This window comes from Barbus barbus (genome assembly GCF_936440315.1).
Source record: "Barbus barbus genome assembly, chromosome: 9".
NCBI classification, from domain to species: domain Eukaryota; kingdom Metazoa; phylum Chordata; class Actinopteri; order Cypriniformes; family Cyprinidae; genus Barbus; species Barbus barbus.
The window spans coordinates 14,625,639-14,650,345 of record NC_136737.1 but is presented as its reverse complement, the minus strand read 5'-3'; the positions used below and the strand labels follow the sequence as shown (position 1 = coordinate 14,650,345).

General features: G+C 38.6%; 1 protein-coding gene across 2 annotated transcripts; it reads right to left on the bottom strand.

Moving 5' to 3' along the window:
- Positions 1-281: 281 nt before the first annotated feature.
- Positions 282-24,707, bottom strand: LOC306875434 (transcription factor E2-alpha-like). Of its 2 annotated transcripts, XM_079425982.1 has the most exons (21): positions 24,190-24,707; positions 20,931-21,027; positions 19,746-19,818; positions 16,083-16,144; positions 15,917-15,989; positions 14,643-14,686; positions 14,424-14,556; positions 14,283-14,329; positions 11,649-11,748; positions 11,266-11,402; positions 11,089-11,185; positions 10,755-10,813; positions 10,524-10,605; positions 10,193-10,269; positions 9,694-9,897; positions 7,817-7,928; positions 7,545-7,692; positions 7,222-7,275; positions 6,440-6,672; positions 5,687-5,839; positions 282-2,895 (listed from the first exon to the last, which is right to left on the bottom strand). In XM_079425982.1, the coding sequence occupies exons 2-20, from the start codon at positions 21,003-21,005 to the stop codon at positions 5,694-5,696; spliced, it is 1,956 nt and encodes a 651-aa protein (XP_079282108.1). In that variant the 5' UTR covers positions 21,006-21,027; positions 24,190-24,707; the 3' UTR covers positions 282-2,895; positions 5,687-5,693. The 2 variants fall into 2 exon arrangements, with proteins under 2 accessions (XP_079282108.1, XP_079282109.1); XM_079425983.1 differs by lacking the exon at positions 20,931-21,027 and having other exon boundaries at positions 24,190-24,496.

Genomic DNA, 24,707 nt, shown 5'->3' with positions numbered 1-24,707 from the left:
TATAAACAACCAGATTATATTGAGGATGCGCTGGAATCACTATAAGAACTTTTTTTTTTGTCAGTAGATTAACGATAAAAAAAACATTGGGAAGAATCCAAAACACAAGGCATTTTAAGCGGCAGATGAAGTAACTGCTTCGCGCGCTTTTTTTCAAACAGACCTTTATTGTCAGTTGGTGTGTGACCGTTAATATAATTATCGTTCTTGGTCTGAATGGGCCTTATTTCTCTTTGCTCCAAGCATTTCTGGCAAAGACACGCAATGGTAAGACTTTTATTACAATGTTTTCTTTTATTTAACTCATTTGAAGGTATACAAGATCCAAAGCAAGACATTGAAAAAATGTATAATTCTGTTATTAAAAATGGCACATTTATTGCTACATTACTGTTATATACAAGACAGTTCTCAATACCTACTTTATATATATATTTATAAAAACAAAGACAAAAAAAAAATAATAATGACAAAAACCGGAGGCACTCTGAAGACACAACAGCAGTATTGTTCATGTCCCTACTGCAACTGCAAGACACCAGGTTCTGTCAAATTCACACCCCTCTCAATTCTGATGGAAATCATGGGCATCAATCTTACTTCGGCACACGATTCATTCAAAATGTTCACTTCAGTTGAACATGCTTTGGGGATAACAAATAAAGTAATTATAAACAGGAGAATCTTTGATGACACGACAACTCTCCTTCAGCATTCAGCAGAAGGCAAAACCAAGTCCAGCACTCAAATATTAGATGGATATTATGAACATGATGGTATCAGCTGGATAAACTGAGAATTACTCATAACAGTCTAGTGTTTCCGGCCCCCATCTGATGAATCGACAAAGATCCTTCAGTTTTCTCGTGTGCTTCACAGATTACAGGACGCTAACATCTTGAAAGCAAAAAAAAAAAATTCCAACCTAGTCGAGCCAAAGAGGACAGGAACGAGAATCCTAAAATTGCCAAAAAGGTGCACACACACAGCATAATAATGAGGATGAAAGACTACAATGCTTCTAAATTGCAGATTAAATACTACACAGATGCTTCCAGAAAGAAAAGAAAAACTAAACCAAAAAGATGGATGAGACATTTTTGCATTTCGAAATAATAAAACAAATGGTCAAGTTTACAATGAAAGTAAGTTTAGGCACTGACGAGGCATCACTCTCAAAAATGACAGTCTTGAGAATAAGAAGGCCACGATATATAAATGTTCACAACTTATCTTTATCAAGAATTGATATTATGCTTCCATTATACTTTAGGACAACCTAAGTTCAGTATCCCCCTTACGGTGAAATGATATTACTCAGAAATCATATCCATTGTGGACATTGCGACAATTACACGGGTTATAACACCATTTTTTTCCTACATAATTCAAACCATCGGGGAACATTATCTCACACACATGACGAAAAATGGGTTGAGACGTACACCTTGAAATGACAATATGAATCAACTAAACTCACAGTAAACCAGTCTGACGGAGACGTGAGAGTGTGTACATTTGAATATTACATTCAAACAGGATGCATTATGTGCATTGGCGAGACTGAAAAGATGGTGAGCTGCGTACGCACTACACCATTGCCTAAGAACACTTGAAATCAGGAAACTATCGTGAGGCATTGAACCTCGACGCGCCCCAACCATCATTTTCAATTCTCTTTATCACTTCTTCATTAGCATAGTTATCATGGGGCGTCTGGGATAAAATTAACCATGGGTCGCCTCGCCCAAATCTTACGTTTCTGAAAATATACGCAGGGTTTTTCTTGAAATCGTACGAGGCGTCTCTTGAGCGTTCACTTGCGCTATAGACTCTACACTTCAAACTAATATGTTTTTGTTATTTAGAAATCTACAATGTATAGACTAACAAAAAAATATATATTTATATATATTCTTACATTTTTTTCTCAAATCGAACTAATATCCATTACATACGTGTGAGGTGGACATGTGTATGCTTTCAGACTTTTGGCAACAATGAGTCGATGCGAGCGAGTGATGATTAAACATAATAAAATAAAGGAAAGAAGTGAAAGGTCAACTTGGCAATTTTGTGCTTGGGAACGCAATGGAATCCAAGCGTTGTCGTCATTGTAACAGAAGCTCACGCTCCTTTATGATGCGCTTTCTTCCAATTGGCTAAACTAGTCAATTGCATCGTGAGAGCTGATGATGCGTGATGTTTCCAAGAAGATGAAACAGTCTGGAGAGCTGCGAAGGCCCGTGTGCTTTTCACTCATTCCGAAAGAGCCCTGGCCCATAGAGCAGAGGCATGCTGGGATACACCGTCCTCAAAAGCACCACAGGTTCACCCCACTTCTCATGGGGTTTGGTTACACAATGTACGTAAGACTGTACCTTTCAGTAGGGAATGACAAACCACATTGAAAAAAAAAAAAATTGCTCATATACAAGCAACTCCCAAACTTTTTTTTTGTTCCACACAAGTAAGCAGTTTGCGTCTTATATAAAACGTAACAATTAGGCACAAATCCATGATTAAATTGACGTCTGTCTCGTCTCTCGATCAAAACTCTCTTTCTGCAGTGGAAAAAACAAACAAACGTCAGTTATGGTCAGAACTTATCTATTCCAATGATCCATTGTTGTAAGGAAGCAGAAAAATACAAAATGACTTGAGAAAGAGTTCTTCACATTTGTGCTGGTAATTGCGGTCTGGAGTGATCACGGACAAAATCTGCTGTGTCAGTTTTGGCGGGTCGGTTCATGTGTCCGAAAAGTTTTGGAGGGTGCATCTCTGATTTTGTAGATTATATGCTTTCCGAGTCACTAAATGCACACAGAGAGGATGAGAACGGTGGAAGAGATTCAAGGTCACTTCTTCCAGGAGCCCCAAGAAAGTTCACTGGTTCTAAGGATAGAAAACAGACTTCGATCAGAGTTATTGTTAACTAAAACTATAAAATATCATTTTAAATAATTGAAATGAAGCTACATTAAAATAAAAGTAACACTTTACAGTAATTACTTCATGCTGGTTAATGCATTAACTAACATTAACAATGAATTTTTGTTAACGTTAGTGAATAATTGCAACTGTTCATTGTTTACTGAATTTCTCAGACCACATTGCTAAAAATGCCCGGTTCTGCATATTTGCATTATACAATATTAAGAAGATCAGGCCGTTTCTCTCGGAACATGCAACACAACTCCTTGTTCAAGCTCTTGTTCTGTCCAGGCTGGACTATTGCAATGCTCTCTTGGCAGGTCTTCCAGCCAATTCTATTAAACCTCTACAATTAATCCAAAATGCCACTGCAAGATTAATCTTTAATGAGCCGAAAAGAACGCACGTCATAGCTGCTCGCATAAAATTCAAGGCATTAATGTTTGCCTACAGAACCACCACTGGCTCTGCACCCCTTTACCTAAATTCATTACTTCAGACTTATGTGCCCTCTAGAAGCTTGCGTTCTGCAAGTGAACGACACATTATTGTACCATCCCAAAGAGGCACAAAATCACTTTCACAAACTTTTTCATTAACTGTTCCCATCTGGTGGAATGGCCTGCCCAACTCAATCAGAGTAGCCGAATCCTTAGCCATCTTCAAGAAATGGCTAAAAACACATCTCTTCTATCTTTATTTGACCCTCTAAGTCTAGCACTCTCTATTCTAATTCTGCTTTATCTATCTGTCATCTATTTAAAAAAAAACCCACACATTTGACCCTCTATCAATTGCATATTTATTCTCCAACTGCTAGCTTTTCTTGTAAAACTAACACTAGCTTTCTTTTTTCTATTCTATCTACTTGTTTCTTATAAAAACAACAACAACAACAAAAAAAGCACTAGGTTTCTTTTTTCTATATTCTATCTACTCGTTTTCTTTAAAAAAAACAAAAAAACAAACAAACAACCTTTCTATGTGTACCGCATTAGGCTAACCATGACTTGTAATAGCACTTGCATGTTGTTGCTCTTTTGTTGGTTTTGATTGCTTCTAAATGTCCTCATTTGTAAGTCGCTTTGGATAAAAGACAATTACTGATCTTAAATGTTGAAATTACCATTAACTAAAATCTATTAAGTCCTTTAGGAGTATTTCTCAATGTCAATGTAGTTAACTAATATTAACAAATGTTGCCAAAATAAAAGTATTAGATGAAATGGTCTTGCATTGGAAATTAACTGAAATAAGTTAAGGTGAAGTACTAAAATTACTAAAACAATTAAATGAATTAAAGCTACATAGAAATGCAATAAAACTACAAAAAAATGACAAAAGGCATAAAATAAAGCTAAAACATAACTGAAAATACAAAGAAAAAAGTGAATTTAAAAGATTATTAAGTACTATAATATCATACATACACTTAAAATAACAAGATTTGTTTAGACTAATAAGAGGAAAATTATTTTAATGTTATGGCTGATAAATGGCAGATATTTAAATTCTATACCATATTGTCAAAACAAATGACAAAAGGCATTTCAACATTGCATAAAAATGGATTTTGTTTTTGACATTTGCTGAAGACTTAACGTTTAACAGTGCTATTAAAATAAGTGTTTTTAAAAGACAACGGTAAAGGTAATAAGCATGCATAATTAAATACACAATATTGAGTGATACAGATAAATTCTAATAACAGCTGTCAAACGATACAGTAGTGATAACATGCATCTCTAATTTTTGGTAAAGCCCCGTTCACACTACAAGCGACATGCAGCGACAAAGCGACACGATCCCATTCATTTCAATGGAGAGCTGGCGATTTCTGGCGACACGAGCATTAGTTCAGAATCCTTCAACTTTATGCAAATGAAGAGAGACTTTCGGGGCGACAGCCATTAGGAAAGAAGATGGTAGAGCTCATTTGATTGTTCTCTTCTCAGCCGTAGAGAAACATACGCAATGGAAGAAAGTAGGCTCTGTTTCTCATTCATTTTTGTTTGCATGTACGGATTTAATTTAGATTTAGATTATATTTAGTCTTTTGCCTCCAAAATGTTTGTACTTAGCGGCAAGAAACCTGATTCGCTGTCAAGGCAACCAGTAGTGGGAACGCCCACTAGCGGCCTCATTGCCAGCCCCTGGCAACATGCAGCGACAAAAGTCGCTGCTAGTGTGAACGAGGCTTAACCATTGTATACTATTAACTGTATTAACAATAGTGAAAAATCATAATAACTTGGGTTCTGTCATGACAACTCTCGGAGGGATTGGCATGGTAATGTACATGACAATGTTAATGTACTTGGTCTTGGAGGAATAAATTTGCTACGTTGCTGCGGCAGAGCAAGTACAGAGACTTGCTACTGCCAATACATCCACAACATGCTGCTGTGAGCATGTAGGAAATACTGCTGCTGCACATATAACACGTATGAATAACCCCATACAGCATACATGAATCACCTCATAGCAGATCTATACAGGTGGAGCTGGGGAAGGTGGAGGGTTTCTGAAGTGCGCTGCGAACTGCTACATCAAACAAAAGCCAGGTATTTGAATACGGAGCAGTGAGCTTATTGGCTACTGATACAGGAGAAAACCAATCAGCTGTGCCATGTGATGATGATGTCATTAGGTCAGATTGAGTTGGACCCATCAGACTGCGCCATCTAGAGATTCATGCCAGAACTCTGTATTTACACAAAGTGAGGCAATGTTTAAATGGACGTTATCATACCACATGATCACATGTGACTGACAGAGTTGCGTCCATCTCCTCCCAGTCCTGGATGCGGTCCGGAGAGCTGCATTTGAGTGTCTCCAACCACCCCGGACACTTTCTCCTCTTCACGTCGCTTCAGACATGCTGCTTTTGGGTTCAGGTTGCGTTCTAAATGAAAATTAAAGTAAAAATACAAAATTAGGGATTGATTCACCTAAAGGGAAGTCCAATACTGAATTTTAGAAAAGTATACCCGTTCATTTATTATAAAGCATTTTACTGATGTGTACAAGGCCAAGTGAACAGATATCAATCAATATTATTATTAGTGCTATCAAACAATTAATTGCATCCAAAACACAATTTTTAGTTTACATAATGTGTGTATTGTGTATATTTATGTATATATAAATACATACACATACAGCATATATTTTGAAAATACTTGCATGCGTATATTTATATTCATACAATTTTTATCATATATAAATATATTTAATATATAAAGGTAACATTTTTCTTAAATAATGTATACATGCATGTGTGTGTATTGATATACTGTATACATTACACACATTATGTAAACAAAAACTTATTTTGGATGCGATTAATCGCAATTACTCGTTTGACTGAACTAATTATTATAAATTAAAATATTTATAAGTCCCGACATATTATTTCCCCATGGATATTCAGTATTGCTCTGAAAATGTCAAATTATACAAGTAAATGCTGTTTTATGTCAGTATTGAGGAAGAAAATGCATACCGCGGACTTGTTGCTCCAGGTTTAGGATTATGTTGACGGCCTGGTGCAGGATGAGCAGTTTGGTCTGGGGTTTGTCGTTGCTCAGGTGCAGCTGACACATGCGGCCCAGCTCTTTGAAGGCCTCATTGATGTCACGCACACGCAGTCGCTCTCGTGCGTTGTTCGCCACTCGCCGCTCTTTCTCCCGCTCGACCTTTACCTCCGGCGGCAAATCCTCATCATCTTCATCTTGACTGTGAAGAGACAATAATATAACATTTAAATTCCATTTTTTAAAATTGTACAATGAATTGAAAATGTATTTTATTTAAATTAAAAATGAAATACATTTTTAAAACGGTTAAGCATCCCATAGTCCATTAGTGTTTTATTCATAGTTTTGCTGACTTTTTTCATTTTCAGTATTTCATGATGAAGAATTAGAAGAATAAGAATTTGTGTCTAAACCTTTTACTGGTGTAGTATAGAAACATCAATTTTAGATCAGGAGATGAATGTTGAATGAAAAAATTAATATATATATATAAAACATAAAAATACAATATGTGCTTTATATGCTGCTTTGCAGCCAATTGTGCATTGAAAAACAGATAATTCTAGTTTATACTCATGAAAATATCCTATATAGGTCAGAGTCCCACCTGTGTAAAAATAATCTTAGTGTTTAATGGCTTTAAATTTATTTTGTGCACAATAACACAGACATTTAACGTTTAAAAGCGATCAAGTGTGTATCCGGAGTCTTTCACAAACATGCACTCTATGGTGGGAGATAGACTTACTCTTCTCCCTGGTCTGATAAACCTGAAAGGACTTGATGGGTAAACACCTCCTTTCTGAAAACAATGTGAAAGTTTGGGAAGGGGGGGAGAACACTATAAAACATGGTATTTTAGGTGTTGGGGAAGCCCAAACACTTTCAAATCAAGCCTGGCCTGATGTGAAGAAACATTCGAACAAACACAGAAGCTTATAGACATTTGTTGTAGGCAATCAAATTAAGACAACGCAGATTTGCTTCAAACCATCATGTGGTTGAGTGTTTATGGTTTAAAAATCATTCAGCTATTAGTTCAGAGCAATGCTTAAAAAAGCCATCTTGTACCTTGTTCTAGTGCGAGATGGTTTGCTTTCCTTTTTCTCTTCCTCAGACTTATCGGCCACAGAGGAGTTCTCATCTTCCTCCTTGTCTTCCCTCTTAATATCAGACTTGTTTGACGAATGCGTGGTGTGGGCCAAGCCTCCGGGCAAACCTGAAGCCAGAGACAGGAAATCGTTAAATGCATCCCGCTGAAACTCACACGCAACTCTCAGCGTTTGCATCTGTTGTTTACATGTTCAGTTGGTTCAAAAAGAGAAATTGAAACTGGTGCTCACTGTTAAAACCCTCTGGTGCTCCTCCAGGCTGTGGGGTGCCTGAAGCATGAGCGGACTGCAACAGGGTGCTGCTGGGAGGAAGGCAGGCATGGTCGTCATGATGGCTTCCAGCCTGCAGACAAGTGCAACAAGGGAGAGTAATTAGCACATATCAATTCCCACAGGGGCATTTTTATTGTTTTGTGTTACACGATACCAAAAAAAAAGCTCTAAACTAGAGACCTGTTATCAGTGTTTGTGAAGCTAGTTTGAAACTGTTGTTACATGTCGTTCCAAACCCGTAGGACATTTGATCATCTTCAGAACACAAATAAAGATATTTTTGATGAAATCTGCGATCTTTCTGACCTTGCATAGACAGCAACGCAACTGACAAAGCCCGGAAATTTAGTAAGGGCATCGTTAAAATAGTCCACATGATATCAGTGGTTAAACTGTAATTTTATGAAGCTATGAGAATACTGTGTGCGCAAAGAAAATAATAACGACTTTATTCAACAATTTCTTCTCTTCCCTGTCAGTCATCGTTCTGAACCTGGATGCGCTACACCTCGTTTACAAGCAGAGGACGATACATGCTGTACATAAAACAGTCTTCGTAAAGATGTCTGAAAATTTTGTTTGGGTTGTTTGCACACAAAAAGTATTCTTGTGGCTTTATAACCTTACAGTTGAATTACTGATGTCACAGACTTCAACAATGTTCTTACTACCTTTCTGCCTTGAATGTGGTAGTTTCGTTGCTGTCTATGGAGGGTCAGAATGCTCTCGGATTTCATCAAAAATATCTTAATTTGTGTTCTGAAGATGAACAAAGGTCTTAAGGGTTTGGAACAACATGAGGGTGAGTAAATTAGTAAAATTTTCACTTTTGGGCAAACTATCTCTTTAACACTTATTTTACTCAAGCGTTATGAGTAAAATAGCGTTATGAGTAAAATTACTAATTTTACTAAAAGTATAATGCATTGTTGCTAGCATGGTTATCAGCCAATAACTATAACTTTCACCATCAAGTTGATAATCCAAACAAATCACTGACTCTAGGGTGACCGTACTCTTTTTACTGGACATGTCCTCTTTTTGGACCTAAACAAAAAATAAAAAATAAAACAATGCGGCCAGAATTTCCAAATCATCCAAAATGTAGAGATTCGGCTTTTGCTTTCTACAGTTGCCATTCATTGTGTTTTTGTATTAAAGCTTTGTTTTCGTAATCCTGCTCCCGCTTAATTTCTGACCATTACTGCCTGCTCCTGCAAACATTCTAATATTGAATATAATTTTCGTGCATCAGGGAGTCGCTAACAATAAGCAGAGTACTTAAATCACTTTGGATGCAGCTCATGTTGGACGCAGGGTTGCCAAATCCACATTTTTTTTTACACAGAACTGAAAACTGTTGTGGAGGGTTGAGTTTTCTCCTATGGGTTAAAGATTTGAAATATTGCATAAATGACATTTGACTGTAATGCTTGTAATGAAACATTTTGCTTTCTACCTATGATAAAACTGTGGTAGAGGTTAAGGATGGCCACTGGCAGGAATTCTTTTAGCTGCGTTTATGATCAATCTGCAAAACGGTGACTGTAAAATATGTATTTTAGGTATGGAAATTACATATTTTGAGTTTTGATATTTGGGATATGGTCATTGTGCTACTTTAACCCCCCTCAAACCCAACAAACAAACCCTGTCTGCATCCTGTCCCCACTGTCCTCTTTTTTGAAAACTAAAATACTCTGTTTTTTTCTTTTTTTTAATAAAGTTCAATTAAATGAACTGTCTAAATCAACCAATTAAGTGAAAACTTGATGCCTTGGATGCAATTTCATGTTATCCATCTGTTTGGATCATACATAAGTGTCTACACTAACCACGGTAGGGTGTCTGTTGCTCAGGGGCAGTCCTGGGTTGGAGTAGGCCTGAGGGAGACCCCCCATAGATCCACTGGATGTGGAGACGGCACCCAGTAGGCCGTGCATGTCGGCATGGGCTCCAGGAATTCCCGGGGCCTGACCCACCGCATGACTTCGCAGCACATGAATGGCCTCCTCCAGCCGGTCTTCCATTTTGTTCTGCTGTGGAGAAAAATAATTGATATTTACCTTAAAGTATACATAAGTATATAGTAAAAGTTATTAAACTGAAATAAATTATGTAGAATAAAAAGCACAGATTATTTGTGCACAATGAGGCCAAAAACAATCAATATTTAAAAAATATATAAATAACAATATTAAAACAATACATTTTATTTAATGTTTTTAAAAAGAGCATTTTAAAATGTATGATCTAAAAATGTTGTCTTTACTAAATGCAATTGTACATCAGTGTTGTTATTGTGGGAATGTTCCAAAAGGATCTTAAACCTACCAGTGCATGTAGTCCACCCTCATAGTTAGGAGACAGAGCAGTCTGGCCAGAAGCTCTTGACCACTGTGCTGCACCTGCTGAGGAGAACATGATATATAGCCTGAGTGTGAAACGTCTGAATGCTGGTTTGCCTCTACAACAGCAGATGGCGCTCTAGAGCTTCACATTCACACCTTGACCTACACAAAGCCCATCAATCTAAAGAGAATGATTTATGATTCTTCAGGCTTCTTCCTCTGCGTACACGTTTTTGTCTTGGTATCTTTCAACACAAACTGATCTAATGAACCAGATCAAGGTTTGACGGAATAAGACAGCGTATCTGACTTACTTGCAATGATGCCCTGAGGGGAGCCCACAGGAGTGGAAGGAGTGGAGGAGAAGTTGTTGCTGTTGTGGTCCGAAGGATAGATCTGTCAATCAAAAACACGACTAAATGTCAACAACTATGGCTAATAATAATCCATACCCAAAGGATCACTGAAAGCCTGAATAATGCTATCCATCTTTGACTTCATATGGCCAAATGCTCTTTCATGGTGATTAATGAAAGCTCACTCACCGAAGCAAGAGCTTTTCCGATCTCATCACCTGAGCTGCCTGTGACTGAACCTCTGCTTGCTGTGGGAGAGAACGGGAGTACTTATTAACATTCATTACGTCAATGTCACGACTATTCAAGTGATCCATAATTTGCTACCTGCTAAAAATGTCTATTCAAAGTCTGAATGAAAGATTGAAGGCCATTTCCTCTAAATTACAGTTCAAGTTCAGACTAGTCTAAGGCCAAAAATTATTTTACAAGAACAATCAAATTCAAGATCCAATCTGAACTCAATTACAAGCTCATTTCACAACCTAGAGGACATTCATTTCAAACGATGAAGGTAATTTACCCAAAATGCTGTCTGATCCATTCATGGAGGATGTGTGGCTATAGGCTGCGGAGCCCGAATGGAAACCATTGACATCCGCTCCATGCAAGGGATAGTTCTGTGGAAAATAAACAGTTATTGGAGCTTCTGAAATGAGTCACAATTTAAGCCCTTCTCTAAACCTTTCAGAAGACATACCATTCTGTCTTGTGAGTTTATCGCAGAGAAGGAGCCTGGCTGACTGATGTGTGGCGAATTCCCCAGCATGGCCGTGTATCCCGACTGGCCTATGGATCCAGAGGGGGCCCAGGGGTCTGAAGAGGAGTGTAAGCCCTCTGCGAACACAAGGGCAGATGGGAAGGATCAATAACAAACAGCACAAGAACTTATGTGGATGTCTATTGTAATCCAAAGAAACATTTGTCTTGGTGTATGCTCCTAATTTCAAATCAAACAAACAAAACTATCGCTTAGTCTCTTTGCAAACATGTCTGCGTAAAACAAATTATATACACATTAATATTTGAATTTACGGCTTGGGGAGATAAGGGAAAGACGATTTTATTTCCCCATGTACACACCTTGCATGTAAAAAGATCCTGGGTACACAGAACCAGGTTTGGAGCCTGGGTAGGCAGCACCATCACGGATATAGTCGTCGCCAGAGGTGGCAGCATAAACCTGCGTTTACAAACAAGGACATAAAGAAACATGGCGTTCACAGTAACAGGCTTCATATGGACAAAATAACCCTAGCGAATCGCTTGCACTTGAATGCACAACTGATATGAAGCCCATGAAGCTGGCAAGCGCATTGTAATTTTCGGTACAAATGACGTGGACGCGTGTTTCCATAGTGCCCCCTCAGATAAAGTGGCAGGGACAGAGAACAGAGCATGCTGGGAAATGCGCCACGGCCATCTCATGGCACAGTCGGCGCTTCCTCTCGCACTCCCATGAGCCAAAAAAGGAGAGGGAGGACAGCTACAGGGAGCACCATCACTAAGAGTGAGTCCAAATCAAGCTAAGCACACTGGGTGTTGACATATTCCATAACGTGGAATGAAAAAAAATAAAAAAAGATATGTTTTGTTTATAGTAGACACAATACAATTATCTGAAATTGATAAATGGAACTGAATGATGATTGGAAATTCATCTGAAATCAGGAGCCGCAAGGCATACCTCCATACAGTGTATTTCCCAACAAGCATGTCTTAACATGTATGATTTGTATGTTTGTTCGCATACATGAGCAAGTGTCTGGGAGGGAGAGGGGCTCCAGCGGGCGGGTGGGTCTCGGGCCAGCGGAGAATACAAATCCAGCAAAGCGATATTTCTCTTTTGCCTGTAATTTGATTTAACAGGGAGAAGTGGGATGGGAATGGAGAGATGCACTTCTAATTACAGAGCCATCTGCCTACTCCTGGAGCCCGTCCAACTCCACAGGCAGCTGGGCTGAAGAGGGGAGGGGTGAGAACAGTGGGGGGAGAGGTCTTGTTGAAGAAGTGGTAGGAGTGGAGCAAAATAGACTGGTCGATTATGTAGAAACCACATAAAAGAACAAATGAGGGAGTGAAAAAAAAAAAAAAAAAAAAAACTGTGAATGGCCCTCTTCTCTGAAGTTCACCAGGAAACACATCCTCACAATGATTTGTTGATACACTCGAAAAGATTGAGGCAAGCACAGACAAGTTAAGGATCAATATCCTTTAGTGCTTAGACAAAGTTGGATTTAAACAAAAAAAAAAAAAACAAAAAAAACTTTTTTTAAATATCTGAAAAGTATGGCAAATGTAGCAGGTGAGCATTGGCGCAATCATTAGGGTATTATAATGCTGTGGCGGCACAAGAGGAAGTTATACTGAGCTGTAGAGTAGGATTCAGCAGGAACTAGAATCCTAGCTCATCAGAAGCCATTAATCTGAGCTAAGACAAGCGAGAGAGAGAGAGAGAGAGAGAGAGAGCGAGAGAGAGAGCGAGAGAGAGAGAGAGAGAGAGAGAGCGAGAGAGAGAGAGAGAGAGGTGCAAGGGGACTCACAACTGGGTCACTTTGAAAGAGGGGGAGGATAAGCTCTAGCACGGGCGAATCTGAAGGATCACGTTTGGGGAGGGGTTTTAGAGGGCAAAGTGTTGAGCTTATGCGAATTTAGATCAAGAAACAACGGTTACTCTTCCCATGACTCGAAAAAAGGGGTATGGCTACTTGCATGTTTGTTCAAGTTAACGCCAATTTGCAATGGTCAAAGGTTTAGAAGTATTATGGACCTTAGTCATGGTAGACATTTCGACGCAAATGAAAATACATACCCTGTTCAATCAAAAGTCTGTCGACTGGAATGTTTATGGAAGGATGTGCCTTAAATTTTTATTCGTTAACCATTTGACACAATGGTACAATCTCTGAGGACTCTTAAGCCCCAAACACACTGCACGATTTTCAGCTTTCCCAGACAAAAGATTGGCATCGTGAAACAATCGTGGCCAATCAGAAATCGCCGCGATTGCTTCACGATGCCAGCCTTTCGTCTGGGACAGAAAATCGTGCAGTGTGTTTCGGGCTTTACATCTACTCCTCACAACAATGTTCTTGTTTGTACATGTGGTCACACTTTATTTTAAGGTCCAATTCTCACCAGTAACAAAGCATTAACTTTGACTTTTGCCTCAATAAAATGCTAATTTGTTGCTTATTAATAGTGAGTAAGGTAGTTTTTAAGTTTAGATATTGGGTAGGATTAGGAATGCAGAATATGGTCATGCTGAATATGTGCTTTATGATTACTAATAAACAGCCAATATGTTAATAATAGGCATGCTAATAAGCAACTAGTTAATAGTGAGAATTGGTCCTTATACTAAAGTGTTACCATTCACGTCATATTAAAAATGTTTCTACTCTGAATGAGGTCCATAGCTGGGGTGTCCAATACTACTTTGGCACCTTCCTGCATAACTTATAACTAAAAACTTCCAGGCAGATGTGTTGGAGCAAAACATTTGGACTAATGTCAAACCATTTAAGATGCCTCAAATGCCTGAACTCAATTCTAGGAGTTCCTGTAATGGCCACTACATCATGTTTATGTAATTACGATTTTCTAATGCACAGGACTTCGCTGACTTAACATCTCATTCAGATAAAAAACAATTGTGATTGTAATGAAACACTTTTAGTGGGAAACATGTAAGAATATTCCAGAAAGGTTACTCACTGAAGATGGCAGTCCTGGTGGCTTCCTGATCTTTTTTGGTTGGGGATCTGTGAAAAAAAATGGTACTCTTTCATGTACATGGTACTCTTTCCTTCCATACTGACTGATCTGATTCAAGTCTAGAAAATGTAAGTTATTTACCCATGCTTCCCTCTGAGGGGCGTCTCCGGGGGTTGCTGGGGTATGATTGGTAAAACTGTGAGCCAGACTTCAGTCCGGATGGAGACATGGCATCTGCAGAAGGCATGGCAATGTCTGAGGGCAGGAACCCTGGCTATAGGGAACAACAAGATGGCGGATTTAAGCATTTTAAGTGACTAAAGCACTTTCAAGTGTTGCTCAAGTATTGATTCAACTTACCTGGCCCCCAAAGGAAGAGTAAGGAGGACCCCTTTCGTTCTTGCCTGCAAATACATATGAAATGGGAGTGAACAGATCTCACTCAGCACTTTAAATAAGATCCAATCGAAACAAATATTGGAAGAAATGGAAGTCAAAGCCACAACATGGAGATTGAGTGAATGCTCTTGGTGAGGCCAAAGAGGAGCTCAACTAGGGCTGTCGCGATAACCGCAATATCGAAATACCGCGCTATTGACGAGCACAACCGCAGATGAATGCAACAACCGCAGCAACCGCGATATTTCCGTCTTTGAGCCGTCTTTTTCTTAAGGTTACACCCTTCTTGTTTTACACTTCGTGCATGTGTACTGAATATTAGTAATGATAACAATGTGTACCATGCTGATTTGTACAGAGGCTCAGTAAATTTACACTTAACAAGCCTAAACAGACAGCAAATGAGAGAGAGAGATCGACTGATCGCGTGCGATTACCTGCGTCTGTCCTTCAGGCCGAGTCATGTATATTTGTGAAAACGGGTTGACATGTCCAAGGAAAGCGAAATCTGTCTTAGCATCGATGCATTGCTGGTCAGCTGAGCCTTTAAAAGTGGCGCTAAAAGTTAAAATGATTGCCACAGCGTGTTTCATAACATCTCTCTTTGAATGAATCAGCATTTTTGAACGTGTAGTTGAATTAACGGTTTAAAGACTCACTCAAAGACAGTCTCTTGATGCCACCTTGTGGCGACACAATGAAACTGAACTGACTCACAGCCCGTCTAGAACACACAAATATCAACAGAAAAAGTCAGATCTTGTCAGTCAGATTCGAGAATCAGAACTAACTGTTATATAGGCTAACAATAGACTAACGATTTTATTATCATGTTTAGTTATGTAGACCGTTATTTTGTCATTCTCTTCTGTTTACTTCACTTCCTGTTTCAAAGCGATTTAGTTTCGGTTTCTGAATATGACCTCATTACATCGTAACACATACACACACAGATTTTATATATATATATATATATATATATATATATATATATATATATATATATATATATATATATATATATATATATATATATATATATATATATATATATATATATATATGCGGTAATACCGCATACCACGCTATTGAACCACTCAAAATTACCGCAAGGGAAATTCCTTCACCGCGACAGCCCTAAGCTCAACTACCCTGAGAAACTTCCAAGCAACATATGGGGCAGTTTCTACACTGGTGGCTTTGAGATGAACCAACCAGAAGTTGGTAACACTCACCACTAATTCCTGTGCCAAGGAATGGGGAAGATAGTCCATCATGTTCGTTGAAGTGTGAGCCCTCTCCATAGCTCTGGAAAAACCCAAGACAGAAGCAGGTCAAAACTATAAAACATGTCCCAACAATACCTTTAGATGAAAAACCAGTCATTGGGTCTACCTGTACCTGGTTAAAAGAAGGACTGTTCTGCTCTCCAGCAGCCCAGGGACTACTGCGTTCTTCCATACCTACAAAGCAATAGACCACAAATGCTCAGACCAAAACTGCAATTTTGGCATGCACTAAACCTTCTCATCAAGATCCTTTTTAATTCTCCTTTCGTGCAGGCCATTGGACGCTTGGTGGCTGGTTCTGTGCTTGTCAGACAGCCTCTGGATCTCGTCCAAAACCATCACACCACACTAATATCCATGTCATTCAGCAAGCTTCGACATCACTGACCATAAAGGGAGCATTCATTCAGTCACTGGATCTCATTAAGACAAGTTGGGGGGAGGAATATCACAGCAAGCAGAACAAAAACAGGCTGATCAAAGAATTGCGAAATTAGCATCATTGTACATTTGGGAGTGGAGACCCATAGGGACAACACAGGTCTCAGTACAAGACATACAGGACACGGAGTGTTAAAAGGTTCTCCGATATGCTTTATATGTAGAAAAATGGATATTCGAAAACATTGCGGTAACATTTCAAAGTGTACTGGAGCAGAAATTCCTCATAAAGCATTCCCCTCTGCCTCCTGTCTTATGCCTTAATGCAAAGCTCTCCAAAGACACATGGCTTAATTGTATGCTGATTTGCATAATTGTGCATATTAATGCAGTTGGTTTATGAATATTCATATTCGTCTTTTGATTTTTTTTGGAGGTCTAATTAAAAATGTGTGAGAGAAGAGGGGGTCTTAGCCAGAGCGGCCACTGAAGGCTGAGCATGAGTGATGAAGCAAACAAAGCAGAGCAAATAGCGACATCCACGCTGACAGCCGTGATCTATGGAGCCCACGCAGGCAGCATGGGAAATGAAGTGGGCACTGACTGAGTGAGTGAAAGAATCTTCCTGTCAGAATCATCTTATGTGGGGAAAATGAAGTGGCAGAGATACAGATTCAGATGCAGAAGGACCATATAAGATGTTTAACATGGCGAATGGTTTTGGATTGGATTTGTCAGACTGTTACAAATGAATTACCACATTAGCAAACTAAACCGGTGCTTTTCCTGCCAAATTTGATTTTGTGTATAGAAAATGGCAAGTTTTTGAGGATACAATGTGATTTATGTTTTGAGTTATTGGCCACTTATTTGCTGGAAGCATCAAAATGCAATTCTACAAAGACAAATCTGACATTCAGTCAAGCAGGAACTGATTCCATTTCCTGCGTTGAGGAAATATCATTTCCTTTATACACTCCTTCAAATACATCAGCTGCACAGCGTGCCATTATTCAAGTTTAAATCGCAGCAGATATCAAAAGTGAAGCAATAACGGCTTGAGGTGTGTGTGTAAATGTGCTCGCATCTCAGGGGTGTGAAAAAGGGGGAAATAGACTCTGTCATTTCCTAACGCTGTCCTCAGTGGGTGACATGTTGGGCAGCTGTGGAGGTGAGCGAGAGGACGCCTGGTGAAGTCCTCCCATGCAAAAAAATCCCGCAAACACCATGGCTATGCCCAAGGAGGGGGGAGGAGATGGCTTAATGCAATTAGCACCCTTCTGAGCACTTTTGTCTTGAGGAACAGATGCACTTCTGAAGGCCACTGCTTCCTTTAAATACGTCCTTACTTTGGGGATCTTCTGACTGAATAGCAGAGGACAATCAGAAGTTTAACTCCTGTCCAATGGTTTAAAGTTGAAAAACAATCCATGCCAGGAAGTCAAGATCACAGCTTTTGTTCATTTGGAATACTTTAAGATCTTTAAGGAATTCTCTGGTTCAATAAATGTCAAGCTCTATCAACAGCATTTGTGACATTTTCCACAGAAAATAAAATATCCTTTAATTCTTTAAAAGCAAAGGACAGGGCAATACAATTAATGTTAAAGTACAAGTTTTTGAAGCTAGGTCCTAACATGAGACTAGTTGGATACATTGCAATAATAAGCTTGCTTGTGAAAAAATATATACAGTACTTGCAATACCTGCCATGACCATGTAATGTCAAAACCTTTGGGACAATTTGTGCAAAAGAAGGACCGTTTACACAGGAAAGATTTCAAACACATGAACCCTGTTCACACCAAGAACGATAACTATAAAGATATTAGCGTCCACACCAGCGGACGATATCATTTATATATTCTAAGTGCACACGCATCTGTCACTTTAAATTCTCCAGCTCCTTACAGCAGGATGGATTTTGATTGGGTGTCTGTTTTTATCGTTCATCAGCTGGAAAAATTTTTTATGAAAGTGATTCCAACAATATCGTTTCTCTGTGTATCGTTATAGTTGAGGTGTGGACTCAGCTATTCTATAATACGGAGAACGATTTTTAGAACTACATCTTTATCGTTATCTTTATAGTTATCGTGCATGGTTTGAACAGGTTACCTTTACACAGGTAACTAAAAGTTCATCTACCTGGAACAGTGGTCTCAACACAAAATTGACAACTTTACAGCACAAATAATACAGTTTAAGGATAAACACTAGACTTTTTTTAAATCCTCAAAATACTTAACCCAGAACATGTTCACAAACTATGCCGACAGAGCTTAGAATGTACTTAACAAATAATTCCGTTAAGAGTTTAAATGAATACCGCTGAGGAACTGTGACTCGGACCTTCTCAATAGTGAATCTAAGAACATGTCATATCCTGTTATAACGAGTTCACAGGGTGAGGCTTATGTTGACTGATGTGGAGACCTTCTAGAAGCATCTCACAAGTGACAGATTTAAGAGTCGGGGTCACCTCGGTGTCAGGTAGCTCTCGCAATAAAAATCTCAAACTGAGACATTAGCTTGGCCCTGCTATGTAATTGGCACTTCAGGCCGCCACAGACCGAGAGTGAAGCTGGTGATCTTTCACAGTGTTTCTTTTGCTGTTTTCATGCGGGCCTCCTGCGGGGTGGTGGGAGGTATGAGAGAGCTTTGTTTCAGAGAGGGTCCATTTCCTGTCAGTTGGCAGGGGGAGAAAGTGTTTTCTTGTGTGGGGGGAGGAGTGTTTTACGCGGTGGGGTGGGGGAATCGTTTGGAGACCGTAAGGCCTTTATTTAAGTCTTTGTTCTCAGATTGTTCTTATTCAAGGGTAATGTTTGGAGTGTCGATTGGGAGACAGACAGACAGGCTGGAAAGACTTGAAAAGAAACGCATTTGACATTCATACCTTTGACAGGTTCTGAAACAATCTAAACTGGAGCAACACAAGCCAACAATGGTTGGAAAAATAACACTTTTGTGAGTGTGATGTGCAACTGGTTATTAAGTAAAAGATGCCAAACATACAAACAAAACAAAAGACAATGAGATGTTTTGTTAAAATGTTCTGGACAAAACGTGATTATAAACAGCAATGCAACCAATCAGTTTTTATGATGTACAAGTTTGTGCAATAGGTGCTTTAACTGAACAACCAGTTCAAAGGGATTCAAACTGCCCTGAGCTTTGACTCTGGATATACTATGGTGAATTCATAAAAGAGGGGGTTTAGGAAAACAAGAAGCAGCATGTCCTTTTCTTCTGTTAAGAGAAACGAGCACTTAGCAACTGGCCCAAACATCTCCACTGCCATAAAGAACACACTTTAAACTTATGACATGCACAAATATGGCAAATTCAAGTAATATGTGACACTAAACGGGAAAAGGCATGCTTTTAGACTTACCTGAACCACTAAATTGACTGCTAGCAAGTGTGGTAGGCCTGTTCTTCCCATTGGCCACAGGGGGTGCAAACATCTAAGGCAGAAAAATAAGAAGTTTAAGCATAGTAGCATATTACGACAAACTCACATCAACAGGTGCCCACAGACAGCGATTTTTCAGCATTACTGGGGATTCACGCTATGTGACATCAAGCTTAGCTTGCTCAAAATTTTAATGCAAAAGGTCATGTCAACTTTGCCACATATAACCCACTAAAATGGTTCAATCTGAAAGAAACCCTTGTTCACAAAGTAGTATGGCTCTTTGAAGAAACATCTTGTCTTGTTCTACAAAGAATTCAAGGTTTCACAGAAAGGGCTAAAGAGGATCTGTTTACATGGATGGATGATGCCTCTTTGTTTTTGAAGTGCAAAGAGAAACCCGTAAGCAGCAACAGTGCTAGCCTTGCGTGGTGCATGAGAGGGACTTTCCGGTGTGTTAGACATTTTTCACAATATGAACCACCTTTTACACCACGAGAAAGAAGATACCAAATTCATAAGCTCCTGTTTTTTTGGGGAAAATGATGCTGGAAAATGAATGCGATATGAGGGAGTAACTAAACCATCAACAATTTGTAATTAAATGTGAGATCATAATGCATTTGATCTGGCACGTCTGATTATCAATGTATTGTCTTAATTGATTCACTGCTTCTGTAGATGGCAATTTTCCAATGCAATAAATTAAGCATGGTCGAGCCATTCAATGAATCAAGCGATTAACATTTTTATATTTGCTTTTTTTTTTTTTTTTTTGCTATTTAGGGAAGCATGACCGCCAAGAATAATCAAATTTTAACAAGAGGTGAAATGAGAATAATAAATGGAAGGATAAGGATAAGAGAGGATTGAGCGATGGTTATTATGCTGGAGATGTTTCAAATGGAAAACTGCGTGCACTTCTAAGGACCCAGTTGGAGACTGCACATGATTTAAAGATTCATTATGATGTTTACAGCCACCAACAACACAGCAGGCATTGTGACGTGAGATTTTATCAGTCTGAAGTGCTATGAAGAAAAACGTCTATCCTCTGACTACAAGGTCAGATTTTGTTGAAGCAAGGAATCATAAAGTGATTCTTTATGAGAGAGAGAGTTTTTGTCTAGATCAGTAACAAAGACTACATGGTCTCTTCCTTACTGCACTGAAATCCAACAGGTCACTGAGTTCCTTATCTGTTCCCACTGTAGCCATTCTCTGGTGCGCCTCGTTCATACCCCTCGGTCTTTAAAGCACCCTGCAGAAGAAAACCAGAGAGAGACAGCTGGGGTGAGCTATCTAAAGACCAGATGAATGAGAAAAGCAGTGATGAAGTGCATGTCGAATAGTAAATAAAAGTGAGAGTGTATTGTACTCATAATATACACATCTCATAAGAGTACATTACCAGCATTTCCATGTCTCAAATGAAAAATGGGACTAAATTTAATTAACTATGCATTGCTTCAGGAGGCTGTATGAAATGCCAGTGCCAAGTCATTATCTTTGTCCAAGATTTTAATTTTAAATCTAAAACTTGCTTGATAATTAATCTGGCCGAGGACATCCTGTATGTTTTACACACTACAATTAGTCTTGTGTTACAATGAATTGGCAAAAAATTACAGCATTACAAGGTTTTATTTTGTTTGTTTTCAAAGAGCCAGTTCTTCTATAATGCCTGTCAATCTTGTTATTAATATTGTTGTGTTATGCAACCTCAGCACAGCATGAAACTCAATGCAATCCCATGTCAACAATTTTCCATGAAACCATGATATCTGCACATGGAACATGCAAATCAATGTTCTTAACTTATTGTACATCTCTATCCTGTGTATGATTTATAGTTATCTGGCCAATTGATTTGCATGAAAGGAGACCATCAAACGGGGGTGGGTAGGTGGGGGTAAACATCCTCCAAATGAAGTAAAATATTTTAAGTTTCTCTTGAACAAAATTACAATGAAACTGTCAAATATTGGTAAAACAAAAGAAACTAAGAAACATCTTAAGGGGTCCTGTATGCTATTGCATGCCAACAGGTGGTGTGCTTTAGCAGTCCTGCTTATTAACCATTAGTTTCTCTTCAGCAGTCTGACTATAACACTATTACAAGCCAATAGCTAAAATAAAAGTGTTTTTACACCTTGCAAGTACATTTTATTCACACTGCTTTCTCGACTCCCAAACAAAAACAACTAAATGACAACATGTAGAAAGTGGCCTCTCCGTAAAACGACAAGAAAGATAGTAACAGAGGGCCCAAATTCCCCTCAAGTCTTTGCCAGCCAAAACAAAGCCAAAACCACAAGTAAAAATATATTTTTCTCAGTATATTAGCATATTTCCATGTAAAATGTGACAAACGTCTCAGATCCGAGAGACATGAAGCGATTTTAACTGGGATGGACAGCCCTGGCTGAAGAATGAGGTGAAGCCTAATTGGGGTTGGGAATCGAGAATCGGTTCTGTTTTTATATTTAAACAAACGGATCCAAATTATTTATGATCTACAATTAATTTATCAGTTTTTGATCATGCAGATCGATGTAATCTGACAGTATTTCCTATTATCAATTTAATCTAGAGCTTTAACATAAAGCGCGACCATTCCTGTCCAATTCCTGTACAAGTGACTATGAGTCGATTCTTTTAAGTGATCCAAAATATAAAGCGCCACAAGTGCAATTCCAATTGAGAACGAATGATTCATAAGAACCGGTTCTGTGTAGTGGATCGAAAACACTCAGTTGAATCAGTTGGAGCTGTTAATGAATTAATCTAACTAATTTACTAAACCCCAAGTTATTTATTTAGTATTGTCTGATTTTAAGTTAAATAATAACTTACATAAACATAATTACTGACTGGTTGTTTGTATGACACAGTGCAAATAAGACAGGCCTACTCATGTTATATTATATAAATGATGAATGAAACAGGTTACCATATTTTTGTTTGTTTACTATTTGCATTAAAACTAGGGCCAGTTTTATCATGCATTTATGATAGCTCTAAAAATCAGTAAAAAAAAAAAAAAAAACACCTATTCGAGAGATGAGGCTGGCTACATTTATTTGCATTTGTTAGGTTCTGCTGAAATCTGCTGCAGTCGCATTATTTGCCAACAAACTGCTTAGGGCTGTAAATGCAACAATTTTTATTTTTATTTTGTTTTTGCCTTATATCATTATATCAACATCATTAAAATCGTAAATAAATCATTATGAGAAAAACTGAAGCAGAATTGCTAAATTCCTTACGATTTCGGTAAAGGGTCCCATCACACACACGATAAAGGGAAAGGAGTAAGGTGACACTAAAAACAAGGCAAAACACCCATTTAAAACGTATTTCGTAGTTAAAAGGCAGGCTAAATTGTATCTTTAGGTCTGTATCACTGCAGCCAGTGGTGGTTAGTTGTAAGAGAGCGCAACAGTGTTACCACTAACCACCGATTTAATGTAGGCTACCCGAATTAAATCCACTTTATGAATAAAAAAGCGTAAAATACAACGCGAAAATGTCTATTTTAAAACCCACCTCCATTGAAAAATGTGCAAACACGTTTAAACTAGAGTTTAGTCACGTCCCTTTCTTTGTGCTTCACCCAGACATGAACAATGTCAATATTTATTATCAGTTTTTTAAACTGATTGTATTCCGATATATAAACTTATTGTATTCCGATAGATAACCATTTCGAAAACCAATCGATCGCGCGAACGTACTCTTGATAAAGACGGCATTATTATCAATATTAAGCAGCCGCCGGGCAGATAATTCTCAATTAGTCATGTGTTGTGAGATAACTGTAGAAGCCTGGCTGGATTAAGCAAAAGTTAATAAAAGTACCGCGACAAAATGTCAACTTTTCCTCAAGAGACTCGCGATTTGATGAAGGCGAGGGCGAGGGGGGGGGGCGAGGAATTTCCGGCCAAAAAATATTCACCGAAGTAACTGAATTAACCAAAAGGTTTTGTGAAAAAGCAAACCTGGATACAACACGCTACAACGCAGCGCTTAAGTGCAAATGATACATTTGAACAAATTAAAGTAACTTTAGTCATTTGTAAATTAAATTTGCACTGACAGCTCGCGCTTAACTAGTCTCTTAAACTCATAAGCGCCCCACAAAACTAATCCTTACTTTAATAAAAGGACAAAGGAGTCATTTCTGTTAGGATATAACTGGGTTAAAGACCACCAGCACAAAACTGGCAGGACTTCCCACCACCACCACAGCCTCTAAGCAAGAAAAAAACTCTGCGCACCCCCCCACCCCCCACTTCCATAAGCACACATCCCAAAAACTTGCTAAATGGACCTTCAATATTTAATTGTGACTTCTCTGATGTAAATATGAGACTAAAATTATTCAACTTATTAACCCAGTAAAAGGAGAAAAAAACATTACCTCTGATTATCAGTTGTTTTACATCCAGTAGTAAAAAAAAAAGATATGTTGAATCTCGTAGGGAAAAACCATAAAACTTGAAAGAATTTGAAGCACGGCGCATTAAAGGCTGATAGGCGCAACAATGTGTCTTATTCCTCCTTTGACATCCTCCTTCAAAACAGCAACGTCATAAATAGAATCTTGCAGGTCTGTATCCAAACACTCCCGCGCCACGACTTCCTTTATGTTGTTACAATTGAGGTGAATTCATTCTTCTAGTAGACATCTTGACCACCTCCATCCACATTGTGAGCAGCAACAATGTATTGCTCCGCGTGGAAAGAGGGGCCTCAAACGCTCGGGTGTCCAGTTTCATGTGCCCAGAGGAGTCCGGTTTTCTCGACAAGGTCTACAGGTTAAAAAACACGGATTGGTCAGGACGCGCGGAATGGTTGTTAGTCATTTATCAGACAAGATTTAATAGGTGTAGTTTAAGGGGGAAAGAATTGATAATAGGAACTATAACATCCGGCGGA